This window comes from Haliotis asinina, chromosome 2 (assembly GCF_037392515.1).
Source record: "Haliotis asinina isolate JCU_RB_2024 chromosome 2, JCU_Hal_asi_v2, whole genome shotgun sequence".
Classification (NCBI taxonomy): domain Eukaryota; kingdom Metazoa; phylum Mollusca; class Gastropoda; order Lepetellida; family Haliotidae; genus Haliotis; species Haliotis asinina.
This window is the reverse complement of record NC_090281.1, coordinates 56,352,548-56,377,420: the sequence shown is the minus strand read 5'-3', so window position 1 is coordinate 56,377,420 and position 24,873 is coordinate 56,352,548. Positions and strand designations below refer to the sequence as shown.

Genomic DNA, 24,873 nt, shown 5'->3' with positions numbered 1-24,873 from the left:
TAACAATACACCGCACCAATGAAAATCGTGATAACGTTTCAGATAGGTTATGCGCACGGAACTTGTGAAAAGCACATGGGGATATGTAAGGGTCTAATGTCTTGTCATACCCCCATGATAATGTGAATATATAACGATGAAATTTGCCTACAGGGTAGGTATGAGTGGTTGATCGGTCAAATGGTAAAATGACAAATGGGATTACGGAAATAGGGAAGTCTTTTCAATTCACACATTTACGGCCACTGTATCTTAGATGCACAGAACATCTCGATTCCCACGAAATTCAATTTTCTGTGTTCACCGACGTGTAATCTGTCAGATAACCTCTATTAGTTGTGATGTTAATATGCATGAGTGGATATGCCGGTTGATTGATTATCGTGATGAATGCATGAGTATTCCTTCTTCATCGAAAAGCTTACAACATTTGCAGTAATAAACATGTTATTAATTGTTAAGTGGTTCTTTTGGTTTCTATAATATTCATACAGGATAAAGAACTATTGAGATCTAAATTTTTGTTTGTTCTGTTTACTTAAGTACAAGCAATTATTATGCAAATGCAACAATTGAAACAGAAACTTTCCTGAACAGTAACCTAGTCTTTCTAAGTCTTTTTCTAAACTTGGTCTTTCATCAATTCATGTTATTATATCTCTCTCTGTCTTCCCAGGGAAGAACAGACCCTGTGTAAATGTTCCTGCGTTCAGTGTACTGGGCAAACTGCCAGAGTGGCACCAACTGTCAAATTTTGAAATATTTTGTATTTTCCTTTTCACCATAAAAGCGACTGTACATGTTTAACATTTTCACCATGGTGCACTGTACTTTACTTATTTTAACTTATTTCTCAGGCATTATACATGAAAAACTGAAAGCAGCATGGAATCTGTACAACAGGATCTAGTGTAGATTGTGATCAGTATAAACTCAATCAAATGACAGATTTCCTTTTAGAAAATAATTGTTTACGAGGAATATGAGAAGATGCAATAAACATGATAATCACAAATCCACAGTGATGTTCTAAAATCTGTGTGTATACTAATGTGATACATTCCCTCATTACAATGTAAGTCAAATCTCGATTAGTCTAATTGCTGCGTACCAAGTAGTAAATTTGGCTTATCAATGTACTTGAGACACAGGTATGTCTATGAGGGTAGAAAAAAAGATGATGAAAACTTGAACAATTCAATATTCAGCACATCGTCTCAAAATATAACACAACAATACATTAGGTGGCATAGATAATGAAAACAAATAGTATATAAATATGAACTCATTTGAATACTAGCACAATGAAATACAAAATACACATACCTCTTAAGATCCATGAACAAAATCTGTCGGCAATCGACAGATATACATGGCACTAATCTGCCTTTTGAACTCAGTTATCAATGGTGGGAAGGTGTGAGCCGCACTGATTTGTTAATTGGATAAGATAGCTACAATGCAAATTAACTTCTCACTGACTAACTTCAGCTTATATATATGTAAGATTGCTGTTGTTTGAATCCATGGGACCAGATGTCCTTTTTGAGTTAACAATAATTATTATATAACGAATTCATGTAACCGGAAGTCAAATGATGATATCTGTAACAGGGATTGGTCAGGAACGCCATATACTTTGAGTGATGCATAGTATTCAAGAAGCCAGCATTCAGCAGAATTTGACAGTAATTCTTTTCCAGAAAACTATGTCCATAAAAATATTAATTGTGCCTTCAAACAATTTTATTTATGTATTAAAGTGAGCTGAATGCTTAGTCGAGTACACTGGACAGACCAGTGTACTGTCCAGTGTACTTGACTAAGCATTCAGCTCACTTTATTACATAAATAAAACTAGTGATGTCATGATACAGGTCCCTCATGATATGATACATATCTCAGGTCAGAGGTCACAAAATGATACAATGCGTATATCATGATTTCATGGATGGCTAGTTGATACCATAGGTTTCCAGTCACCAAATATTTTTGTAGATACTACTAGAGATGAGCGACTATGGTTGTGGTAAGAGGCAACTAACAGGCTCGCGGGCTTGGTTGACACATTTCATTGGTTCCCTATTGATGCTTATGTTGTTGGTCACTGGATTGTCTGTTTCAGACTCAATTATTTACAGACTGCTGGAATATTGCTGAGTGCAGCATAAAACTCAACTCAACTCAACTCCACTCACTCACTCACTCACTCACTCACTCACTCACTCACGCACTCGAGGTGAGAAGAGCCAATGGTATCAGCCAAGTATCAATAAATCATCTCACCCTCTCTCATCATACCTAATGTTTTGTATGACAAAATTACCAGAGAAAAATGTGTTCACTTTTAATTAAGTACTGTTTGTATCACAATACAATACTGTATTATTGTATAATATACTGTTTCAACATGTGTTTTTCTTGAACTCAGGCCAGTCTGGACATTGCTTTCTCTTTAATGTGTACATAATTTAATTTTCTACTCTGTGTTGTATTTCAGTTTGCTAACTTATTGGGTTCTGTATACCGGCAAGGAAACTTGACCTTCACCCCCGATGGGAATAGTGTCGTCAGTCCAGTGGGGAACAGGGTCACCGTCTTTGACCTCAGAAAGTATGATCAGGTTCCAATATTGAGAATTGTAAACCAAAAGTCACTGTGTTCTGTAATCTGATTGGTTGAAAAACGTGATCAAATGGTATTAGATTCCCGGAAACTGCAAGACTGTTTAATGCGTACTGACACGTAGAAACACCGCAAACAATTGTTTTGTTGCGTCATCAAGAGTGGGGACGTCATTCAAATCATATTGTGACGTAAAGTTAGAATGACGTCACAAATGAGCAACTCCAGATGCTACCATGGGAACCAGCTGAAACGGCCAGCTGATGACACTTCACTGCTGTACTCGTTCTCCATGTAAACGAGCGCAGACAGTAAAACCCTTTGGTTTACTTTTGTGTTTACAATGTCGATAAACATCATGTGTTGGCCAATTTCCGGGTGTTATTGAGTATTTGAAGCACGGGAATATTTCATTTGAAACCTCCTGTTCCAAATGCATTCCTGTGCATTAAGATGTTAAAGGTCACATGCAACCAAAAAATCAAACATAATTAAAACACATTTATCACTTATTCATGACATATAATATACATTGCTGCTTTTGAAAAAACAAATAAACACAATTATAAGCGTACAATCGCGATTCAAAAGTGCAATAATTTGTACTTGGGCTTACTTCCCCCGAAACGAAGCCCTCGGGAGACCGAACCCAGTCATAGCGGATGGATATGCACTCAAGTGTAACGACGGCTTCCGATTGGCTGTTTCATTTGCTGATATGCTGAGGGCTGATTGTGTGTACAGAAAGATGATCTGTTTGATGGGCATTTTAGAAGTATAGCCAGTCACAAGAAAGTAAGATTCTTTATGGATAACAACTTCTTTTTGTGTACTTGAAGCGTCGTTTCAGTATGGATTCATATACTGTTGTCAAACAAAATCATATACACGAAAAGAAGTCGTTATCCACGAAGAATGTTTATACAGATGTTGGGTTTAGAAAATACATGTTCTTTGAATTTGCGCTCGATCCAATAAAAAATCATGTCAGTAGAGATGGTAAACTACTGCGTGGCTGGAATCTGTCATTCGTCCAAGTACAAAGCAGGACTTGAAACTGACAAGAGTTTGCACATGTTTCCATCAGATCCAGTCATCCGAAAAAAGTGAATGTAGTTTGTTTGCAACCCACAGACATAAAAACATGTCATGTGTATCACACGTGCCTAATTACATAATGTGGCAGACACGGGACTCGGGTGCACGAGTTATAAATCAACTTATTTTCTTTATGTCGTATAGTCTGATAGGTGTTAAGTTCAAATTGCATGTGGTCAATGATTAAAGCTGTGTATTGCATGTTGTCTTTAGCAGACAGGCAGGCAGGCAGACATATAGGTGTGAATAAACCAGACACTGAGCTTTCTCTGAGACAGAGACTGCTTACCACAATCAACAAGTTGTTTTACGTAACAAGTAGATTATTTACTTGTTTATGTACACAACCAAGATTAGACTACTGCTCACGACCTCAGACACTGATCATGCATACTGTTTCAAGCTCCGCGAACCTATTCACTGAGCATGCGTTATGGACGCAGCGCATCACAGCTGTTGAAACCAGTTTTCCCCCCAGCGCTGGGGGGAATTTAGTGAAACGTTTGAACTCCGATTTCGCGGGCTTTTTTTTCATCGCGTCTTTTTCCACTTTATAGGTTGAATTGGCATTTTTTATGGTTTGTTTCAGTAAGTGCATACCGAAAGGTACCAGAATCTGCAAAGTTGTGTTTTACGTTGCATGTGACCTTTAAGAAGAAAGTATGATCAGGTTCCAATATTGAGAATTACGGATAAAGGGTTGTGTAATGTACTGCAGTTGCAAATGATGATGAACCTCTCTGTTCAGAAGTTAAAGATGTAAGAGCAGAGCACTTACAATAAAAAATATGATACTTTGTTTATTGAAGAGTCAGAGTTGCATTTTCATACGGACCATAGATCTCACTCACTCACCCTCCCATCACGCACTCACTCATACGATATGTATTGTAACGTAGGTTTGATGTTACAGAAAATAATTCAGTTTTTTCAATTCAATTCAAATCTTCTTCCAGCAACAAGTCTGAAACACTGCCTATAGAATGTCGGTTGAACATCCGGTGCGTGGCTGTATCACCGGATGGATTCACAATGATCCTGGTTGACGAAGGTAATCTCAGCATCTCTATAAGGGACATCTATGCTATATCCTCTAATATGAGCATCCCCAGCCTGTATTAGTAAAGTGATGCCTTCTTTACTGTACATGGATAGACACATGCTCATTCTGTTGGTCACTGTTGATCAGACTCAGTTATTTATGGACCACCATATAGCTGGCATACTGCTGAGTGTGGCATAAATCTAGAGTCACTCATGTTATTTTCGTTTAGTATTATAGGGCAAGGGCCAACTCACAAATAAATTTGTTGACCCTTTAAAATTTAACAATTCTCTTTGTCACAGCACATTATCTCATTGCTAAGATTACTAAACACTTCCTCGTAGTCAAACAAGCAATGAAATTTGGTGAATTGCAAAATATGTTTGTTTGGATTGATGTCAGATGCCACGCTTAAGGGATTTATAGAATGCACCAGGGGTTCTTTAGAAATCAGTATGATTTGATAAGTGTAGGAAGAGGTGTAAGCAGGTACCATGGATGTTTGAATGCACATAATATGCCTTAAGTGCATTGAGATAGTAAACATTCAATGAACTGTCTATTGTGTTTTGTCATTTCTGACTACTCCATAACTGTATCTCGAACGTGTTCAGTACATCACTTGCAGCTTAGCTACTTAGCATATTCGAAATCAAAATGTTCAAGCTGAAATATGTTGGGTTTTTTTTGTTTCACAGACATTTAAAGAAACTCACTAAAAACATCCTGATTGCTAAATGTTTTAGTTCAGTCATTGTGGTACTGTATTATGCATGAAACACAGTTGCGGATATATCAGGGCGTGGAGTCAACCTGCAGACGACATCCATACCTTGTCAGCTTCCTGACAGGGTTGACCTCTTTGGTCATGTGGACATTGTGTCCAACTCCGTTTGGAAGGTCTGTGGTTCAAATCCCAACATGGGACTCTAAAAGTGTATGGTGGGCTACTTAGAGGAAACCATAAATGGTCTTTGAACCCTTTTTATATTTTGATAGAGATGACATAAAGAAATACTGTATTCCTTTCTCTTGCATCCTCATGTACTGAGGTGTTCAGCAAGTGGAGATGACATATAGAACATGTAATTGCAATATGTTTGTGTACTTTCTCAAAAAAATTCCTGAGTGATATATCTCAGCTGATTTTTTTTGCAAGATTTGTGCTTGGCCTTATTGACATTTGTGTTTGTGTTTGCAGAAGGGGAGGCAACTCTTTGTAGTCTGGTCAGTCGTTCAGTGCTGGCCACATATCACTTCCACAAGCACGTGTACGATGTGAGGTTCAGTCCTGATGGAAAGTAAGCACATTTTCAGTTTGGATAAATTTACAGGACAACTAAATCTCTTTGATTAAGTCAGTATTCTTCACTAAAGTGATTTTTATGTTTTATTTCATCTGCTTCCAGAAAGTTTGCTGTGACGAGAGACAGTGTCATCTTGGTGTTCCATGCTCCAGGGAAGACAAGGGAGTTCAACCCCTTTGTCCACTACAGAACTTTCTTTGGTGCATATGATGACAACGTCTGTATTTCCTGGAGCTCAGACTCAAGGTAGGTGTGCAGAAGGTAGTGAGTGGTACCAGTGTGATGTGTAGTAGGTAGTTCTTGATGATGGCAAAATGTCAGGACAGGTCATGAGCATAACATAGACATTCAGACATTTGAATGTGTATTTTGGTCGTATGGGTCTTTCTTATTCATTTGTAGAGGTTATACTTCATGTATTGATTTAGGGTGCATTGCAAACAACCAGTTGCTTGCAAGCAATGTACAGCAGTTCGCCTCACAAAAGAGTGCTAACTTTCAGCCGCTTGCAATCACATCAATAGCTGGATGAGGTCATTTCATTCTCAAACCAAAATGGTGGCTCAGGAAAATTTGAATTCCTAGGCTGAACAAAATTGTTTGGCTGCCAAATTGACTTAAATCCCAGCATCCTCAGTCTGTTCCATAGATTGAATGTAGTCATCAACAGTCATAAATTCATCACTTGTCCTCCTGACTCTCCTAGTACATTCTTTATTAGTGCCAGACGAGCAACCGGTAATCACTCCACCATTTTTGGAAGAGTGATAAACTCTTCAAGCTGTTGCATAACCGAAATATGCGATTCAGTTGCTTACTGGAAGTTAGTATTGGCTTGCAACGCACCCGTAGTTCTTTGTAACCCATAAGTACAAGCCAACCCGTAAAATTCTTAGTTGGGATTGGTCTTCAGCAACCCCTGTTGGTGACAAGGTTATTGTTCATTGTCGTAAGAGGCAGCAAATAGGACTAAGGGATCAGGTTCAGTGACTTCGTTTCCTTCATGTCATCGTGCAAGCTGAGGTAGCTTCAGTGCCTTGATAAGTGACTAGACATTTGAAACTCTGATGAATTTCAAGAGGAAACAGGGGTGGATAACTGTAAATCAAAGTGAACAAATCTGGTACTTCCTGTATTTAGCAACGCACATTTATCAACAGAAGCCAGTTACTAAGGTATCAATAGTTACACATACTTATGATGCACTAATTGCTATCAGGGACTCAATAATTGCAGTGCATCGATAGTTCATTTCATTGTTGCAGCCCTACTGATTACATATCATGTTACACTCTCAAAAAATTGTCTGATCATTGCTGAACTTCAGGAATAAATTAAAGAAGTTCACTTACAGTATGTCACAACCTCCTCCTTCTCCAACTGAATATAGTATGATACTATCTTTCTTCCGGTTTAAGAAAGATATCTGGTATTATTTTCCATAGATTCCTTCTTGGGTACATATAAGCATTTTCATGTCCCCAAATTTCTGCAGCCAAGAGCAGGTAACACTTTTAAGGAAGATATCTGGTAATTTATCAACATATCGCCATCCAGTGAAATCCTAGTATTTATCAGGTGATGTTATCATGGTACGGCTTCGTGTGTTCCAGAGTGCTGTGTGCTGGCTGCAAGGACATGAACACACGAGTGTACGGGCTGGAGAGGTTCTCCAACCTGGTGGTCTATTCCATGGGAGGACACACCGATGTCATCGTCAACGCCTTCTTCGGGAAACACTCATTGGACGTATCCATTGCCTGGTGCATGATCATCAGAATAGGTTCCCAGTAGACCTAGCTTGTCTCCATGTTGACACCAGGGCAGAATAGGTTCCCAGTAGCCCTAGCTTGTCTCCGTGTTGACACCAGGGCAGAAAAGGTTCCCAGTAGCCCTAGCTTGTCTCAATGTAGAATCCAAAGCAGAAATGTCTCCAGTAGCCCTAGCTTGTCACCCTGTAGACTCTACAGTCCGTTTGATTCCATTTGAGACTGGTGAATTGCTCACTAACACAAAATCTAATAATTGCAACAAAACCAAATTTTGCACAGCCACATGAAATCGACGGACCAACTCTGATGATGTGTCTCATAATTTGGGACCCGAATAAAAAAGTTGTTTAACAAACGATCATCATTTTCTTGTCACCTTTAGCTATTTTGTACAAGGGGGCCTTTTGCTGGGAAAACAGCCAGGTGGGCAAGGTGCATGTGTGAAATTGACACGTGTGATTTGCTGGGCAAACCAGACATTCATGATTGCAGTACCTGAAACAGTGAGATTATCACACGACACTAAGTCAATTATTTGCAAAGTATTTAACTTTTATAAAAACGAAGGTGAAAGGGCTAGGCCTCAGTATGCTTTGGCTAAGTATCATTTACGAACTGCACTTGCTGTTGAGTTGAATGACAGAGAGGAAGTTAAAAACTATCTTTAAAAACTGTACCGATTCAACCTGCACAGACACAACTGAAGGGACACACGATGTGAGAAAGTCGATTCATTTCAATAACAGCTGGTCAGAAACGCCATTAAGTCTCTATATGAACAAAATACCTTTGTCTCTGCGTATTCTGCATAGTCTTCAAGCCAAAATCTAAAGACAACCGAGACTATCATACCAAAATGAACGGGATGATTTTGTTAGAATGGGTACAAAATCCACCCCACCCCCCCACCCCCCCAAAGTCTGATTGTCATGGATAACGCTGCATGTCATGGCTTTCAAGTACCTAATACAAAGGCCCCAACGTCTAACAGTAAGAAGGGTGACATGAATGGTTGCAAGACACAGCAATATCATATCCAGGAAAAGCAACCAAACCTGTTCTGTATGACATCATAAAGTCAAATAAAACCACACCTGCCTTTAAGGTTGATGAGTACCTTACAGAACATGGTCATTCAGTTTTGCAATTACCACCCTATCATTGCGATTTAAACCCAGTAGAACTCATTTGGGGTCTCATGAAATCGGATGTTGGCAGGCAAAATGTAACATTCAAACTTCGGTATGTACAGACGATTGTTCAGTCAATAGACACCATCACGCAGGAAACATGGCAAAAGAGTGAATGAAATAGACATTATTTGGAAGAAAGTGGACTGGACCATGCCACCATCAAGCCAGTCATCATCAGGGTAGGCTCTGACGACAGCGACACAAATTCGGACAACAGTGTCTTCTAAAAGTGGCAACACTGACTCCCATTAAACATCTCAAGTGGTAACCAGATAACAGCTTTTGAGATGACCAAATCTTCACAACACACGCTTGTTGATTACCTGGCTGTTCTACCAGCAAGTGCCCCCCCCCCTCATACAAAATAGCTAAAGGTGACAAGAAAATGATGATCGTTTGTTAAACAACTATTTTATTCGGGTGTCCCAAATTATGAGACACATCAGAGTTGGTCTGTTGATTTCATGTGGCTGTGCAAAATTTGGTTTTGTTGCAATTATTAGATTTTGTATTAGTGAGCAATTCATCTGTCTCAAATGGAATCGATCAGACTGTAGATCAGAATAGGTTCCCAGTAGCCCTAGCTTGTTTCCCTGTAGAATCCAGAGCAGAATAGGTTCCCAGTGGCCCTAGCTTGTCACCCTGTAGATTCCTGGGCAGAATAGGTTTCCAGTAGCCATAGGTTGTCTCAATGTAGAATCCAGAGCAGAAATGTCTCCAGTAGCCCTAGCTTGTCACCCTGTAGACTCTAGGGCGGAATAGGTTCCCAGTAGCCCAAACTTGTCTTTTTTTTAGATTCCAGGGCAAAAATAGGTCCCAAGTAGCCCAAGCTTGTTGCCCAGTAGATCCCAGGGCAGAAAAAGTCCCCTGAAGCCCAAGCTTGACCCCTCAGGTATATTCTGCTGAGACTGTCTTTCCTGAACTCTCCCAGATATACTCTCTGGCCCAAAATGGCCGCCTTGTTGTATGGAAGTGTGACACAAAACTGGACGGCCTTGAGCCATACAAGCCAGAAGTGACAGATGTGGAACAGTCGGACGCTGAATCAGATGAAGCAGGAGAAGAAGCTGAGAATGATGGGAAGGAGCAGCTGAGAAGTAGGATCATCATTTGTGTATTGAGAAGGAAATGATGACATGGCCTGAGATCACCATGATCAAAGTGTCCGTAGAAAACTACTTTAAGCAAATTCTTGTCAGGTTTACTTTTGTGGCATTACATTTTTGTAGATTCCAGTATTGAAGAGTTGTGAAATGTTCTGATACCTTACACATTCATCCTTGCATCAAACAGACTATTCGTATCTGTCATGTTGAATGTAGGTTCCTCAGAAACATATCTGTTCTTACATCTGTGTATTGATGACAGATAACAGAGACTTTACATGGCTTTTGTATGTTCCACATGGAGTTGAAACCAAGTCCTGATTTCTCTTATGTTTTAGTTATGACTGAAGTTAGAGTTTTACTCAAATTTGAGAAAACACAAGGAAATGAATTTCCCCAAATGCACTGAAATCAACATCAAACTCAACCCAGGTAGACAATTTGAGTTTGGTGGATAGATTACTGAAGTTGATTTGGCTTTTCTATTTTAAAAATGCAGTTTAGTTAAAACTTCAGCTGTTAAAAATTCAGTTTGAAATTTGAGTAAAAACTAAGTTCATTTCAAGAAATCGGATACAGAGCATTGTGATCATGTACATGTCGTTAGGATCTGCATGGTATGCTTACAGATGCCAAGAAAAAGCAAGAGAAAGCTGAAGCTCGGGTTAGGAAGAAAATCCACTACCGGCAGTTTGCCAAGTAGGTTTTTAGGTCAGGTTATTGAAGTAATGAATAATGTACTGATGCACCTTCATCTTCACCTTCACCTCTCATCTCTGACCTCTCACTTACACCTTCACGTTTTCACTGTCCCATGTAAGATATTATTCAAAAGTTGATAATGTTATGATGAAATACATTGTACATTGAACTCAAATAGCTTACTTAAGAAATGTCAATTTCTGGTCTGTCATATTCATCAAGACAGACTCCAATGGTGAGAATGGACTCCAGGAACTGCCATAGGATCCGGGTTGTTTGCTTGTCCTATACACAAGTGTGGCTGAAATTAGGGTGATGTAAACATGCACTTCCTCACAACCGTAGCTGTTTAAAATGTAGTCGCTTTTGACAGATGATTGGTGTATGGCATGTATTTTGCATGTGTACGTTTTTCATTTTAAAACAAGCGACTAGAAACAAATGCTAACAAATATGTGATGCAAGGTGAGTGTCATAATTAATAATTAACGTCAAAATCAAGACTGGGACCTCATGCACGTTTATGGGGCTATTGCATTGTGCACCTGCATATCATGCATTATGTTTAGGGGTGGTAATAGAGGGAAATGGTGGTGCATTCATAAGATGTCTTTACTTGAAACGTTTGTCAACGTTTACACTTCCTATCCAAAGTGAAAGTTAAGGTTCCCCTACTTTCTTTTAAGAGTATATATATCTTGAGACAGTTTTTACAGTGATGAAGCCCGTGACACTAACCCAATTTCTTTCTCTGTACAGACATAGCATCAAGGATCAACAGAAGTCTGATGGCACCATGACCAAACTGACGTCTGCTGCATTCCATCCAGATACTCACATCCTTGTCACTGGTTTCCAAGATGGATCATTCTACCTCCACGAAATGCCAGAGTTCAGCATGATTCACTCTCTCAAGTACGTTTCTCAAGTTCAACATCATTTAGAATTTGATTAATTGATGGCGAAACCACAACCAAACAACAAAATGGATTTAGACCAACTTTGGATGAAGTTAGATAATTGTCATACGAAAATGAGACTTCTCTGTGTGTCTGATGAATCATAAAGTGAGTGAGTTAGGTTTTATACTATGATTACACGATGCCATTTACAAAGTGGTCCAATGCAACATGTCATATTTGGGATTTCATTTTCTCAGTAAAGTACAAATTCTAGAACTTTCTTGGTTGAGTCCCATCCGGGATGTTGCAGGTTTTATGCTGTTCAGCAATATTCCAGCAGTATCACAGTAGGGGGGACACCAAAAATGGGCTTCACACTCAGATGACTCATACAAAAGTGTCCTGGCACTTCTGTGTGGTAAGAAAAATTCTTAAAATATTTACAGGTTCTAATCCTCTTTTGATAAATTTTTCCTTATCCTGACTCATGCTTAATTGCTTATCTCCTCTTCCTGGAGGAGGTAGTGGAACACCTGATTTAGCTTTGGGTAGTCGTTTTTTCATTAACTGCTGAATTTCATTCCAATTACCAGTCAGGCATGTCTCTGGGGTTAGACCTTGGGTCCAGCGAGTGCACTCATGTGGGTGACTACACTTGCGTGAGAGAGGAAGCTCACGTGGATGAGTGCACTCACAGGTCTACTCGTCAATGGAGAAGATCTTCAGCAGTCTCCCCAGTTTGTCAAAGGTGCCGTTAGTGCTTGTCATCCCCTTCAGACCTGGACACATATAAGAACATCATCAGCATCCATCAAATGTGTCGCACTCATGGAAGGATGAAGACAGATGTTTCGTTCTCTGAAGGAAGTCCTCGTCTCGGACTCAGAAGTCACATCGTGAATCACGAATAGTGTGGACTTAGTCTTAGACTTCAGAGAAGTCATGATGTCAAGTCCATTGTCACCTTAACAACGGTGCTTAAGCAGACAAGTCAGCATTACACTAGAGTCCAGAGAGCGAGAGATAAGAAGTTTAATACCGGAGCGTCCAGGAGGTAAACATTGAAGATCATCCAACCTGTGTGGATGTTTTCAACCCTACTGGAAGAATTTGGGAATTCTCAACGATTAATGCGTCGCGAAGATTTTTCCGAGACAATTATCCAGTATAATCTTCAGGGAAAAATTCCGACACATCTACCTGGAAGACAATTTGTCTACATCAGCTTCAAGCAACGGAACTTTTTTTTGCTTGCCAAACAGCATGGTTGCGGACAAACCTAAATGCTATCAATTGTATCACCATTTGAACAACATTTCATGATGATCAGTTGTCTGCTACACGGTGATGTCACGTCTACAATCTGATTGGTCCCCGGGAGACAACGCCCTGCAAAGAAAGCCGGTGACGTTACATCTACAATCTGATTGATCTTTGAGAAACAAGGCCCTGCGCAGAATGTGCTGTTATTGTTCCAGTATCAGGAAGTTGTCTTTCGAAGCTAGAAAGATGTCAATTACATACTAGATTAACACTACAGCGTCATTTGATTCGTCAGGCAGCATAGAGATCTTCTAACAGCAGACTCAACGTGACCTATCATGAGGATTGCAGCAAAGAATGACAGGTCCTGACTGGACAGGCAGCCAGCTATAAATAGACTTCCTGCAAATGTCAACACGCTCATAATGAATAGTATTGACGATCTGGAAACGAAGAATGACATATCTTCACGGCATGCAAGTTCTTCATGAGAGAAGTCAACTCAGCAGTTGGACTTCACTATGAGGCTACTAACTCAGCTTGGATGGAATGTGAATCTGAATTCCTCGGGATTTGATTCATCACTACATGGAAATACACCAGAGAATCAGTGGGTCAAAGTTCAAGTTGATGTTAGAACAAGTTCTACTCTCTCCACTACCATTACGACAGTGTCAGTGTCTACTTGGTCTGCTTACATCTTCTCAGGATATGACCAGAAGACGTCTACATCTATCTCTATGACAGCGATTCCTTAGTCACGGTTTCGCGTCTTGACTGATTTACAATGCTGGACAACTTGAAACCACACCTGCTATGGGGAACTCGCCAGTCAAATGTCTGCGCAGGAACTTATATGTTATTCAACAACCATCTCTATGTAGACATAGAGGGTGCCCATCTAAACAATGACTTTGCAGCAGGAATCTGGAAGAAGGAAGATCAAACTCTTCCCATCTACCAGTTGGAGATGAAAGTGGTGATTCATGCTATCCATCACTGGTCGACAACACTGAGTGACAAGCTACTGATAATCCACACAGACAACTCAACAGTGGCTTTCTACTTAAACAAGCAAGGGTCAAGGAGATCGCCATCTCTACTACACCTGTTGTTTCAACTTTCCAACATGGTTGACAGTCTGAATCTCCAAATGAAAGCATGTCACATACCAGGATTCTGCAACATCATGGCATATGCCTTATCTCGTCCTCTTCATCCATCACCAACAGAGTGGATGCTGGTTCAAGAAGTGTTTCAACTAATCAGCCAGACATTTGGATCACTGCAAATAGACTTATTTGCAACAAGGTTCCACAAACAAACTACAACCTTTGTATCTCCGGTACCAGATCCGTTAGCCTGGGCAACAGACGCTCTCAGCATTCCAGCTCTCAGCATCCCATGGGAAGGACTAAATGCATTCACTTTTCCACCTCCAGTGCTGCTACCAAAAGTCATCGAGAAAATAAAACAGACCAGGAGGCTACAACTAGAGGATTTAGGACAACCAACACTAAAACTACCAGATTATGAAAATCTTCTCATCCATCCCCACACAAAACAGGCACACAGCAACCATCTGTGTTCCGATTTCATGTGTGGAATGTATCAAATCTGTTTAAAACACGAGCATACTTGACGAGAGCAGTGAAAGCAGTTACCTTGGCCTTACGGAAATCCACTCACACCCTTTATGATGACAAGTGGAAGCGGTTTGAGACATACTCCAAGAAGAAAGCAACATATCCGCAGAGAGCAGAATATTTATGTCACCTACAACATTCCAGAGGTCTGAAAGGCTCTACCTTATCTACATATTTCGCAGCTCTCAGCTCAGTTGTCACCATGGAAATGGGGACCAAGCTAACTAAAGAACCCGAGCTACTTGCCTTGCTACGCTTCTTCAAGTTAGAAGATCAGCAACGTAGATTTCGAGCTCCAGCATGGGATCTAAACATTGTACTCACATCTCACAAGTGATGCGTACGAGCCGCTTGATCGGACCTCATTTGAACTGCCAACTCAGAAGACACTCTTTTTACTTGCCTTGGCTACAGCTGCACGAATGTCAGAAATTCATGCTCTAGACTTCAACCACATGAGCTTTGATGCAAGTCATCAGCAGAAAGCTCATCTGGGTCTACGATGGGATTTTATTGCGAAAAATCAACTGCCAGTTCAACCGGATAGACAATTTCACATACCGGCACTATCTTCAATCCCTAGACCCCATGATACTCAAGATTTATCATTATGTCCAGTCAGAGCATTGAAGATATCCATCGCAATTACCAAGTCCAGAAGGCAACATTTCAAGCGCCTGTTTATCCCTATATCTACTGAGACACATACAGAAGTATCCCGCAACACTATCTCACTGTGGATCAGAGCTGTTATATTGAGAGCCTTTAAAGCAGCAGGATTGGAACCTCCGCAGGCCTCTAACCTACATGAAGTCGGAGCCTTGGCCTCTACACTAGCGTTACATGGGAATTGCTCGCTATCAACTATAATGGAGGGCTGCTTTTGGAAGTCAAACATGGTGTTTGACAACCACTACCTACGAGACATAGCCACGGAAGACGTCTCTGGCATTCATCATTTTTATCCTCTTGTCGTTGCTCAGCAACTAACAGTTCCCTGAAGGTGCCGAGTTCACTCACCCGTTTTATCACATGACTTATGGAAGCCAGACACTAAGCGGAGTATAATGGTGGAAAGTCCATGCACACGTCTTAAACAGACTAGCATGAGTGATTATGACCCTATACTCGTAATGAAGATACTTGTGTACACGAAGAGGGGTTGCAACTAGTCTCGATTGCTATATCTTGACATTTAGTTGCATCAGAAACTAGCAGGATGCTAGTTACTTTTGATGTCATCATGTGCCAGTCAACAAAGTCGTCTATGGAAGACAAGTTTTTGACTGGATGTGATCATCCCAGAATCTACTATGAATATTAGAAAGGACAGGACCGAATTACAAGTTCCCGTTAGAGGGGGAAATGTTTGGACGTAATTTTGAACAGCCAGCAGAATCCAGCGTGGTCTGACCCACCGCTGTTTCCATCGGATTCTGTAAGCGATTAAGCATGAGTAAGGATAAGGAAAAATATGTAATTTTCTGAATAAAATTGATATTTTATACTTATCCTGACTCATGACGAAAGCCCTCCCAGCTGCCCCTCACAGACATGCCGAATTCTCATATTCTCGTGCCAGGCGATTGTAGGAGAGAGCAAGTATCATGGCCTGTCCGCTGACCATGTGCGTGGGACGGGAGGTAACCCATGGGTGAGTGTGAATTTTACGTCCGCTTCTTTTAGAAGGGAACTTCAAAGGAATTCAGGTGTTCCACTACCTTTGCCAGGAAGAGGAGATAAGCAATTAAGCATGAGTCAGGATAAGGAAAAATTTATCATAATAGAACAAAAGAGGATCAGAACCTGTAAATATTTTAAGAATTTTTCTTACCAGACAGAAGTGCCAGGACACTTCTGTATGATTCATCTGAGTGTGAAGCCCATTTCTGGTGTCCCATACAATTAATACATGAGTCAGGATAAGTATAAAATATAAATTTTATTCAGAAAATTACATATTCCATAGCCAGTGGTTCCAGTGCTGTCATGGTTTCCTGTTTGTTTCAGCATTTCTGACCAAAGTATTGCCTCCATATCAATAAACTCCAGTGGTGACTGGATTGCGCTGGCCTGTTCTGGATTGGGACAGTTGCTGGTGTGGGAGTGGCAGAGTGAAACATACGTTCTGAAACAGCAGGGCCACTTCAACAACATGGACTGCCTCGCTTACTCCCCAGACGGACAACACATTGCCACAGGAGGGGATGATGGGAAGGTATAGCACCTGCACACATGCATGCACATGCAGACTCATGCAGGCACACTCAGAATCTCACCAGGGCATCTTTTGATGTCAAAGTTATCAACAGGGGTCAATCAGACTGAGACTCTTATTCATTATCCAAAACTATTCTTCCATTTTTACACCCCGGCAAGTATTGAAGGGAGGGGAACAGTCAACACCTTGTCGTCTATATAATCATTCAATTTCCGGAGCATAACTAAATCAATATTCAATGTTTTTCCTCAGTAAAATCTGGCATGAATATCAAGCACAATCTAAAGTGATGCCTTTTGCTATTTGCAAAGTTTTGGCAGTTTTACTTTTTTGGTTGCAGTAGAAACAATCTGGACTGTCTCAAAAGGGACATAGGCTTCATTTCCGCAGCACACCTCGAAAACCTTTCAATATTTTTCAAGAAATCTTGTTATATGAAGTAGATACCAAAGTGGTGACTTTGAACTTAATTTAAAACATATCAAGTTTGTCTTTTTGACGATTTGTTTGTTTTGTTATTTTCTAAATTTGTGGGGACTGGGGGGATTCACATCTTCTTGTTTCAGCGTGTGAACAGTAACCATCAGTGTTTTGTTTTTAAACAGAAAAGGAAACCATTTGATTGTGCTGTCATGGTAACTGATGGTTTTACAAATGTCTGCAAGACATTTCCTTTGTGAGGAAGGCAGTTTTTGGATCCCTGGTTGTGTAATAACATAATTTATGACACAGATTTATTTCAAATCTTGAAGGTGAAGGTTTGGAACACCAGCAGTGCGTTTTGTTTTGTGACGTTTAGCGAGCACCTTGGAGGAATCACTGATGTCACATTCAGTCAGAATGGCAAGGTGGTGTTGTCAGCATCACTTGATGGCACCGTCCGAGCCTTTGACCTCACAAGGTGAGTCAAATTTTTGGCATTTATGTTTTTCATTACTTCCATGGAAACAATTAGGACTTACTAACAAAAAATCAAGTTGGACTTTAAGTAACTGTCAGATGATTTGTTCTTTGCATATTTGTGGGGGCCAAGGGGATTTCTTGTTTCGTGCTCCTCATGCTCTGATGAAGCCATCAACCACTTATTGTTTACAGACCTTATGATATTGCTGGAATATTACTGGCATTGTTTTTGTGGTTTGGATATATTTGGGTCTAGTTTCTTACACATATTCTACATCATGAAGTACATGTTGCATTTGACATTTTGTGTATTTTAGATATCGCAACTTCAGAACATTTGCATCACCACGACCAGTGCAGTTTTCCTGTCTGGCGACAGACAGCAGTGGGGAAGTAGTGTGTGCCGGCGGTGTTGATGTGTTCGAGATATTTGTGTGGTCCATGCAAACTGGCAGACTGCTAGAGGTTTGTTACACTTTGTTGGAGTGAGACATCCCATTAGGGCAAGAAAGAACAAACCAGTAGCACCATCCATCTTTCTGTGAAGGTCACAAATTGCTGTTGTATGTGTTGTGTTTCTCTCATTAAACATTGTTATAGATCTACCTCTGTCATCTGACAGTCTGTATGCAGGCATGAGAAGGAATACTCACCAGTCTGGAAATAAAGAGGTTAATTGATTCACCCATGACTAGGGCTGTTTAAAGTGGCCCTTGACTAGCTGAGTGAAATGATCTAATGATTTATGAGTATTGCTGGATAAAATGGTCTCCTCATGTCTGGTCTGCTTTTGGATAAATGGTTGAATGATGTAATGAGATCATAAAACCTTGCTGCAAGAAAGACAGTAGTTTGTCATTAAACAGTGACAATCACAGAACTGCATTCTGCCTATTCACACAGAATTTTAGTCGGACGTAAACTTCATAAACTATGTACACAGATGTTTTGCCTGAAACTGCAGTAATCTTGTCTTGCTAACTATCAGAGACTTACACGTGATCTTAGTTATGTTTGTTTCATGGTCTGTGTGACAGTCAAACCAAATTTAACACTCTGTTACTGGGGTACCAATGACTGAACTGATAGCTGAATGGATACTTGAGTTCTACTTGAATGGACTTGTGAAGGTCAGGGGAAGAATAGGCCTTCAGCAACCCATGCTTACTGTTAATGGTGACTATGCTTGTTGTAAGAGGTGACTAACGGGATCGGGTGGTCAGGCTGTCTGACTGGGTTGACATGTCATTGGTTCCCACTTGTGCAGATTGATGCTCATGCTGTTGATCACTGGATTGTCTGGCCCAGACTCGATTATTTACAGACCGGTGCTATATAGCTGGAATATTGCTGAGTGCAGCATAAAATTGAACTCACTCACGCACTCACTCACGCATTCACTCACTCACTCTACTCAAAAATGTGACAATAGAAAATTCGAAGTGACTATCCATCGTAGCGAGTGGGTTCTTCTGATTGCAGGCGGTGTTTGCTTCCTTGTTCTTGTAGCATATTCAGTATACTTACTTTTTAAAAGCTTTATTATTGATGAAAATGTGAAGGTGGTTTATAGTGTTCCAATACAGGACTGTGATGTATGGAGAAAATTGCATGGTTGTATTGCAGATATTGACTGGACATGAAGGACCAATCAGCAGCCTCAGTTTCAGTCCGGCAAGAGCCATCTTGGCCAGTGCATCATGGGACAAAACTATCAAAGTGTGGGATGTGTTTGAGAACAAATCTGCCAAGGAAACTTATGGACTGCCCACAGATGGTAAGTGGGGTTATCTAATATGTGTTTCTGAGGTAACAAGTTTGATTTAACTGTTTGTGTATTGATATGTTGCTGTAAACTTTTCATTGTATATGCAGGTATACGCAGACTAACTGCATGACATTAAATTATGGTGTTATGTTATTTCACATGCTGTTTTAAGGCAGCCTTCACTTGACAAACTTAAGCTTGACAACGCTGTTAAATGTTTTTCTGTTTTCAAACTTGCATTTTCACAGGTCAAACACATATTGTCAAACTTTCAGCGATGTCATTTTGTAGTTGAAGTTGACCAGATGACCAAAACATTGTGATATTTTTGTTGACTGTGATAGGTTGTTTCTGATCAACATGAGTTTGACAACACTTCTCTCTGCAATTATGTATATGACAACACTTAAAATTTTATGGAAAAGTTGGTAAATAGAAACCAATCCTTATTCTTGACAACAGTTTGAAAACTCTGAAATTGGAGTTGGTTGCGAGTTGGTGGAATGTTCACACTCTTAAACTCATATTTGCCATCAAGTGTTTGCCATTTGAAAGCGTCTTAGCATTCTTATGATGTTTTTTCGTCACCAGTTCTGGCTGTTGCGTTTCGCCCTGATGGCAATGAGTTGGCTGTTGCCAGTCTGGATGCCACCATTACTCTGTGGAATCCAGATACAGGAACCCAGGTGGGCGCCATTGAGGGAAAACATGATGTTGGCTACTCGAGGAAGGAGATGGACAAAATAACAGCTAAAAAATCAGCAGCTGGAAAGTAAGTATTTGTTTGTTGCAAATGACAAGGTTTATACCTGTCCCAAACTCTACATCACAAGAGCAGAAGGGTAGCCTAGTGGTTAAAGTACCTGCTTGTCACACTGAAGAACTGGGTTTGATTTCCCACATGGGTACAATTTGTGAAGCCCATTTGTAGTGTCCCACTCTACTACAATAGAGATTGAATGTTGAGTCCAGGTGTAAGTTGCCGTTAAATTCAAAATATATTTGATGCGTTTTGTAAACCTACACTTGTTACCCTAAGTGTAGATAAATAGTTTATAGAGAGTCTTAATATTGCCAACATGTTTTTTCAACAATTTAATATGTTCATATTAATGTGTGTAACAGCATTTATTAGAATTCCTATGTAGTTTTATTCCAGAAGTACCTGTTTATAGGTGACATGTTGTTTGTTGGTGTTAATCTGTGTATCTGCTGATACTAGAGTGAGTGAGTTTAGTTTTACGCCGCACTCAGCAATATTTCAGCTATATGGCAGCGGTCTCTAAATAATTGAGTCTGGACCAGACAATCCAGTGATCACAGCATCAACATCTATAGGCTATGAAGTCAGTAGTCACTTTGGACCTCATGCAGGGGTTGTAGGTTTCATTTTGATCACTTAGTACAGTTTCTAATGAACATTGTATGCAATTACATAGATAGTTGCTGTGGTTTTGGCTATATGCTGTCATGTATAGCTATTGATGGTCATTGATTCCAGCCTGCCCTGTTGACATTGGGTTTTATGCGTCACACTGCTACTCACAAATAGAGAGAATGGATGCAGAAAAATAATTCACTGCATCCAGAGAGCACACAATATTATACACTGTAAAAATAACACATCTGTGACTTAGCTAAGTGTTATGTTGTTCTTACAGAGCAGTTATGTGCATCATTTTATCCATCAGTCCACATGATCAAAGATTTGTTCCAGTCTGTAGAGCATACAATTCTCTAAACTGGTACTTCACAGGATATTGCCTGCATGGACCCTTAAAACTAATAATTTGGGGTCCCTGGGACCCCCATGTCAGTGAGTCAAGGTAAAACCGTGGCTTGTAAGGTAGGTGAGGAGGATCCGATTGGAGTCAAAATATTAAATTACTCCAGTCCATAAAAGTCATGGAACCTATTGTCTCACCAACTGTTTCAGGGCCTTCACAACAATCTGCTACAGCGCTGACGGCAACTGTCTCCTGGCTGCAGGCAGATCAAAGTTCGTCTGTATCTACTCTGTCCCGGATCGTCTACTGATAAAGAAGTTTGAGATCTCGTGCAACATGTCCTTTGATGGGATGGAGGTAGGGAGCAAGAAGACGTGTGTTTTACACCACACTTGGCAGTATTCCATCTATTTGACAGCCATCTGTCAATAATTGAGTCTGGGTTAGACAATCCTGTGATCAACAGAATGAGCATCAATATGTTCAATCAAATCATCATCTTTGTTTTGTCATGTATGCTATGAGGCAGAGACAATCACATTGCCTTCTTATCCTTAGATTTCCAATGTTTCAACTTCTGTAGGAGTTCCTAGACCGCCGCAAAATGACCGAGTGGGGGAACATAGCGCTGGTGGAGAGTGAGGAAGGGGAGCAGATTGCCCTCCCAGGGGTGCGTAAGGGGGATATGAGTTCACGGCACTTCAAACCAGAGGTCCGTGTCTCCACAGTCAAATTCTCTCCCACAGGTTGGTGATTCATTCCTGATAACGACCCTATCCCTCTGAACTTACTGTAATCAAATTTTATCTTTACTTCCGAACATATCCTTTCAACCAAATATATCATTAGCACCAAGTATATCATTTCCACTAAATGTTTCATCACAACTCAACATATCATGGCCACTGAACATATCAATATCACACTATCTCATTCACATATTGACAGTATGAGGAATCAGGGGAAACAACTCTCTCTTACTCAGTCCTATTCATCATATATTTTATGAAAATACAGAACCAGTCCTTTTTATGAAAGACGATTCACCAAGTTTGAGCGATGTACTAATTTGCTTCAGGGCGTGCATGGGCAGCAACATCGACGGAAGGACTCCTTCTCTATTCTCTTGACCACAACCTCGTGTTTGACCCCTATGAACTTGACACAGAGATCACACCAGCTAGTGTAAGAAAGACCTTGGCAAAGGGAGATCACTCTAAAGCCCTATTGCTCAGTTTCCGGCTGAATGAACAGAAGCTGATTCAGGAAGTCATGGAATCTATTCCACCCAATGACAGTAAGAACGATTGTCACGTATTTTCAGTCCCAATTCATGTCGACGTCCCTTACATCATGATACATCATCAACCAAAGGATACTCTCAGCTTTAGACATTATGCTGTCGAGTATCTGCAGTAAAGTTCAAATGAGCATTAATCTGACTTTTTTTTAACAGTGTTTCTATGACGTTTGTTCCAAGTTACGATATTGAGAGTTCTTCCATCATTATCCAAATGTATAGCTTCCATTATCATGTTGGATTACTGTTGAAAGTGCCTGTAACTGAATTCTCTCTTTCCTGGACTATCTCAGAACTGTTGCACAGATGAAATGTTTACCAACTGCTCTATCAGTATTGTTTAAGAATACAAATATAAACCATTGTATTACAGCTGATGTTATCTGCCAGTCATTACCAGACACGTATGTTGACCGTCTGCTCAGCTTTGTAGCCAATCAAGTAGAGGTGTCTGCCCATCTGCAGTTCTATCTCACTTGGATACAATGTCTGCTTTTTATACATGGGCCAAAGGTCAAGCAAAGGTCACAAAAGGTCATGGCTACTCTGAGAACTCTTCAGAAAAATGTCACACGAAAGTACGATGATGTTGGAAAACTGTAAGTACAGATACACAAGATGAGTTTTTCCAAGCTTTATTCATTATGCTCTCTATTTCCAAATAGTTTGTAAAAGAAAGGTATTGAAAATTGTGAAAAGAGCAATTTCTGCACAGGTAGTGGCTGAACATATATTCTGAATTCCTATATATCCCTGTAAAGACAACACAGGTGAAGGACTGAAATAGGTCAATGTGATGCCTTTGTTACAATTTTCATGAAAGATAAAATTATTCTTCTAGGAGAATGTTTTTATCTGTGAGCTATTCATACAGTGGGCGACACTGGTTATATGTAATTGGTTATATGTGTGAGATTGTATCTTTTGTTTGCAAGTGACTGAGTATGATTTTATGTCGCTTTTAACAATATTCCAACAACATCACAGCAGGGGACACCAGAAATGGGCTTCACACATTGTACCCATGTGGAGAATCGAACCGCTGATGAGCCCCCACTTTACCCACCGCAAGTTAGTTAGTGAGACAGAGGTAGAGTTTCCATGTGGCAGAAGTTATATGTGATGGATCTATGGCCCTATTGCTATATGGTTGGCCATCTGCCTGGGGCAGTCAGTGATGGAGTTTGCTCGCTGTGACATGTCAACCATTCCTCACATTGGTTCAAGTCGACTATTCCAAGTGACCCACGGTCAGCACCAAACCAGGGAATGATGTGAAGTCAGCAAATAGCTGTAACAAGTGTAGCTTTGGCTGCCTCCCATTCACCAAATGAACCACTCACTTACATGCTCAACCACTAATACTAGTATGCTGGCTGGCAGACCACCCTCAAACCATAGCCAGGATGAAACCGGAATTCAAACTCCAAACCATCACCATTGCAACATATAGTGCCATATATACACATCGTGCAAAGATTTTCCTGAACTGCAGTGTATTTGTAATGACCTGTTGTAACTTGATCCTACATTAGGGGCAGTAGGGTAGCTTAGTGGTTAAAGCGTTTGCTTGTCACACTGAAGAGACCTGTGAAGGTCCAGGTTAGAATAGGCCTTCAGTAACCCATGCTTGCCATTAAAGGCGATCAAACTTGTCGTAAGAGCCTACTAAAGGGATTGCTTGGTCAAGGCCGCTGACTTGGTTGACACGTGTCATTGGTTCCCAGTAGCATAGATTGATGGTCATGCTGTTGATCACTGGATTGTCTGGTCCAGTTTTGATTATTTACAGACCGTCGCCATATAGCTGGAATAGTGCTGAGTACGACGTAAAACTAAACTAATTCACTCGCGCTGAAGATCCGGCTAAGATTCCCTACATTGTTACAATGTGTGAAGCCCATTTCTGGTGTTCTTTGCTGTGATATTGCTGGAATATTGCTAAAAGCAACAGAAAACTAAACTCACTCACTATCCTATTTTAAAGGCTTATGAATGGTATAGTGCTATGAACATTTCATGGAAAAGGTCCCAGTATCAATAATGTCTTGTATAAGAAAACTTGTTACCTTACATTTGAATTGTAGATGTGATCACAACAAGTACCACCTGGACTTCATCCTGGCGATGTCGCGGAACAAGCGGAAACATGTGAAGGATGACGAGGAGGATGGGAGTGGAGAAGAGCTGATGCAGGCGGACGAATCAGACTCTGACCTTGACCTCCAGGGCATGATGAGGGAAGAAGATTTTAAGTCCAATTTTGATACATGAAATAAATATATTCATTCACTA

The 24,873-nt window shown here is 40.4% G+C and overlaps 1 protein-coding gene and 1 pseudogene across 1 annotated transcript; both read left to right on the top strand.

Moving 5' to 3' along the window:
• Window positions 1-7: 7 nt before the first annotated feature.
• Window positions 8-24,873, top strand: LOC137273973 (periodic tryptophan protein 2 homolog). The gene is made up of 19 exons (XM_067806904.1): window positions 8-154; window positions 2,501-2,613; window positions 4,680-4,774; window positions 5,970-6,069; window positions 6,178-6,321; window positions 7,689-7,824; window positions 9,972-10,137; window positions 10,776-10,845; window positions 11,608-11,763; window positions 16,670-16,877; window positions 17,633-17,781; window positions 18,101-18,248; window positions 19,410-19,560; window positions 20,143-20,323; window positions 21,488-21,635; window positions 21,862-22,024; window positions 22,357-22,575; window positions 22,952-23,177; window positions 24,666-24,873. The coding sequence occupies exons 1-19, from the start codon at window positions 137-139 to the stop codon at window positions 24,850-24,852; spliced, it is 2,778 nt and encodes a 925-aa protein (XP_067663005.1). The 5' UTR covers window positions 8-136; the 3' UTR covers window positions 24,853-24,873.
• On the top strand, window positions 13,801-15,660 carry LOC137274529 (uncharacterized; annotated as a pseudogene).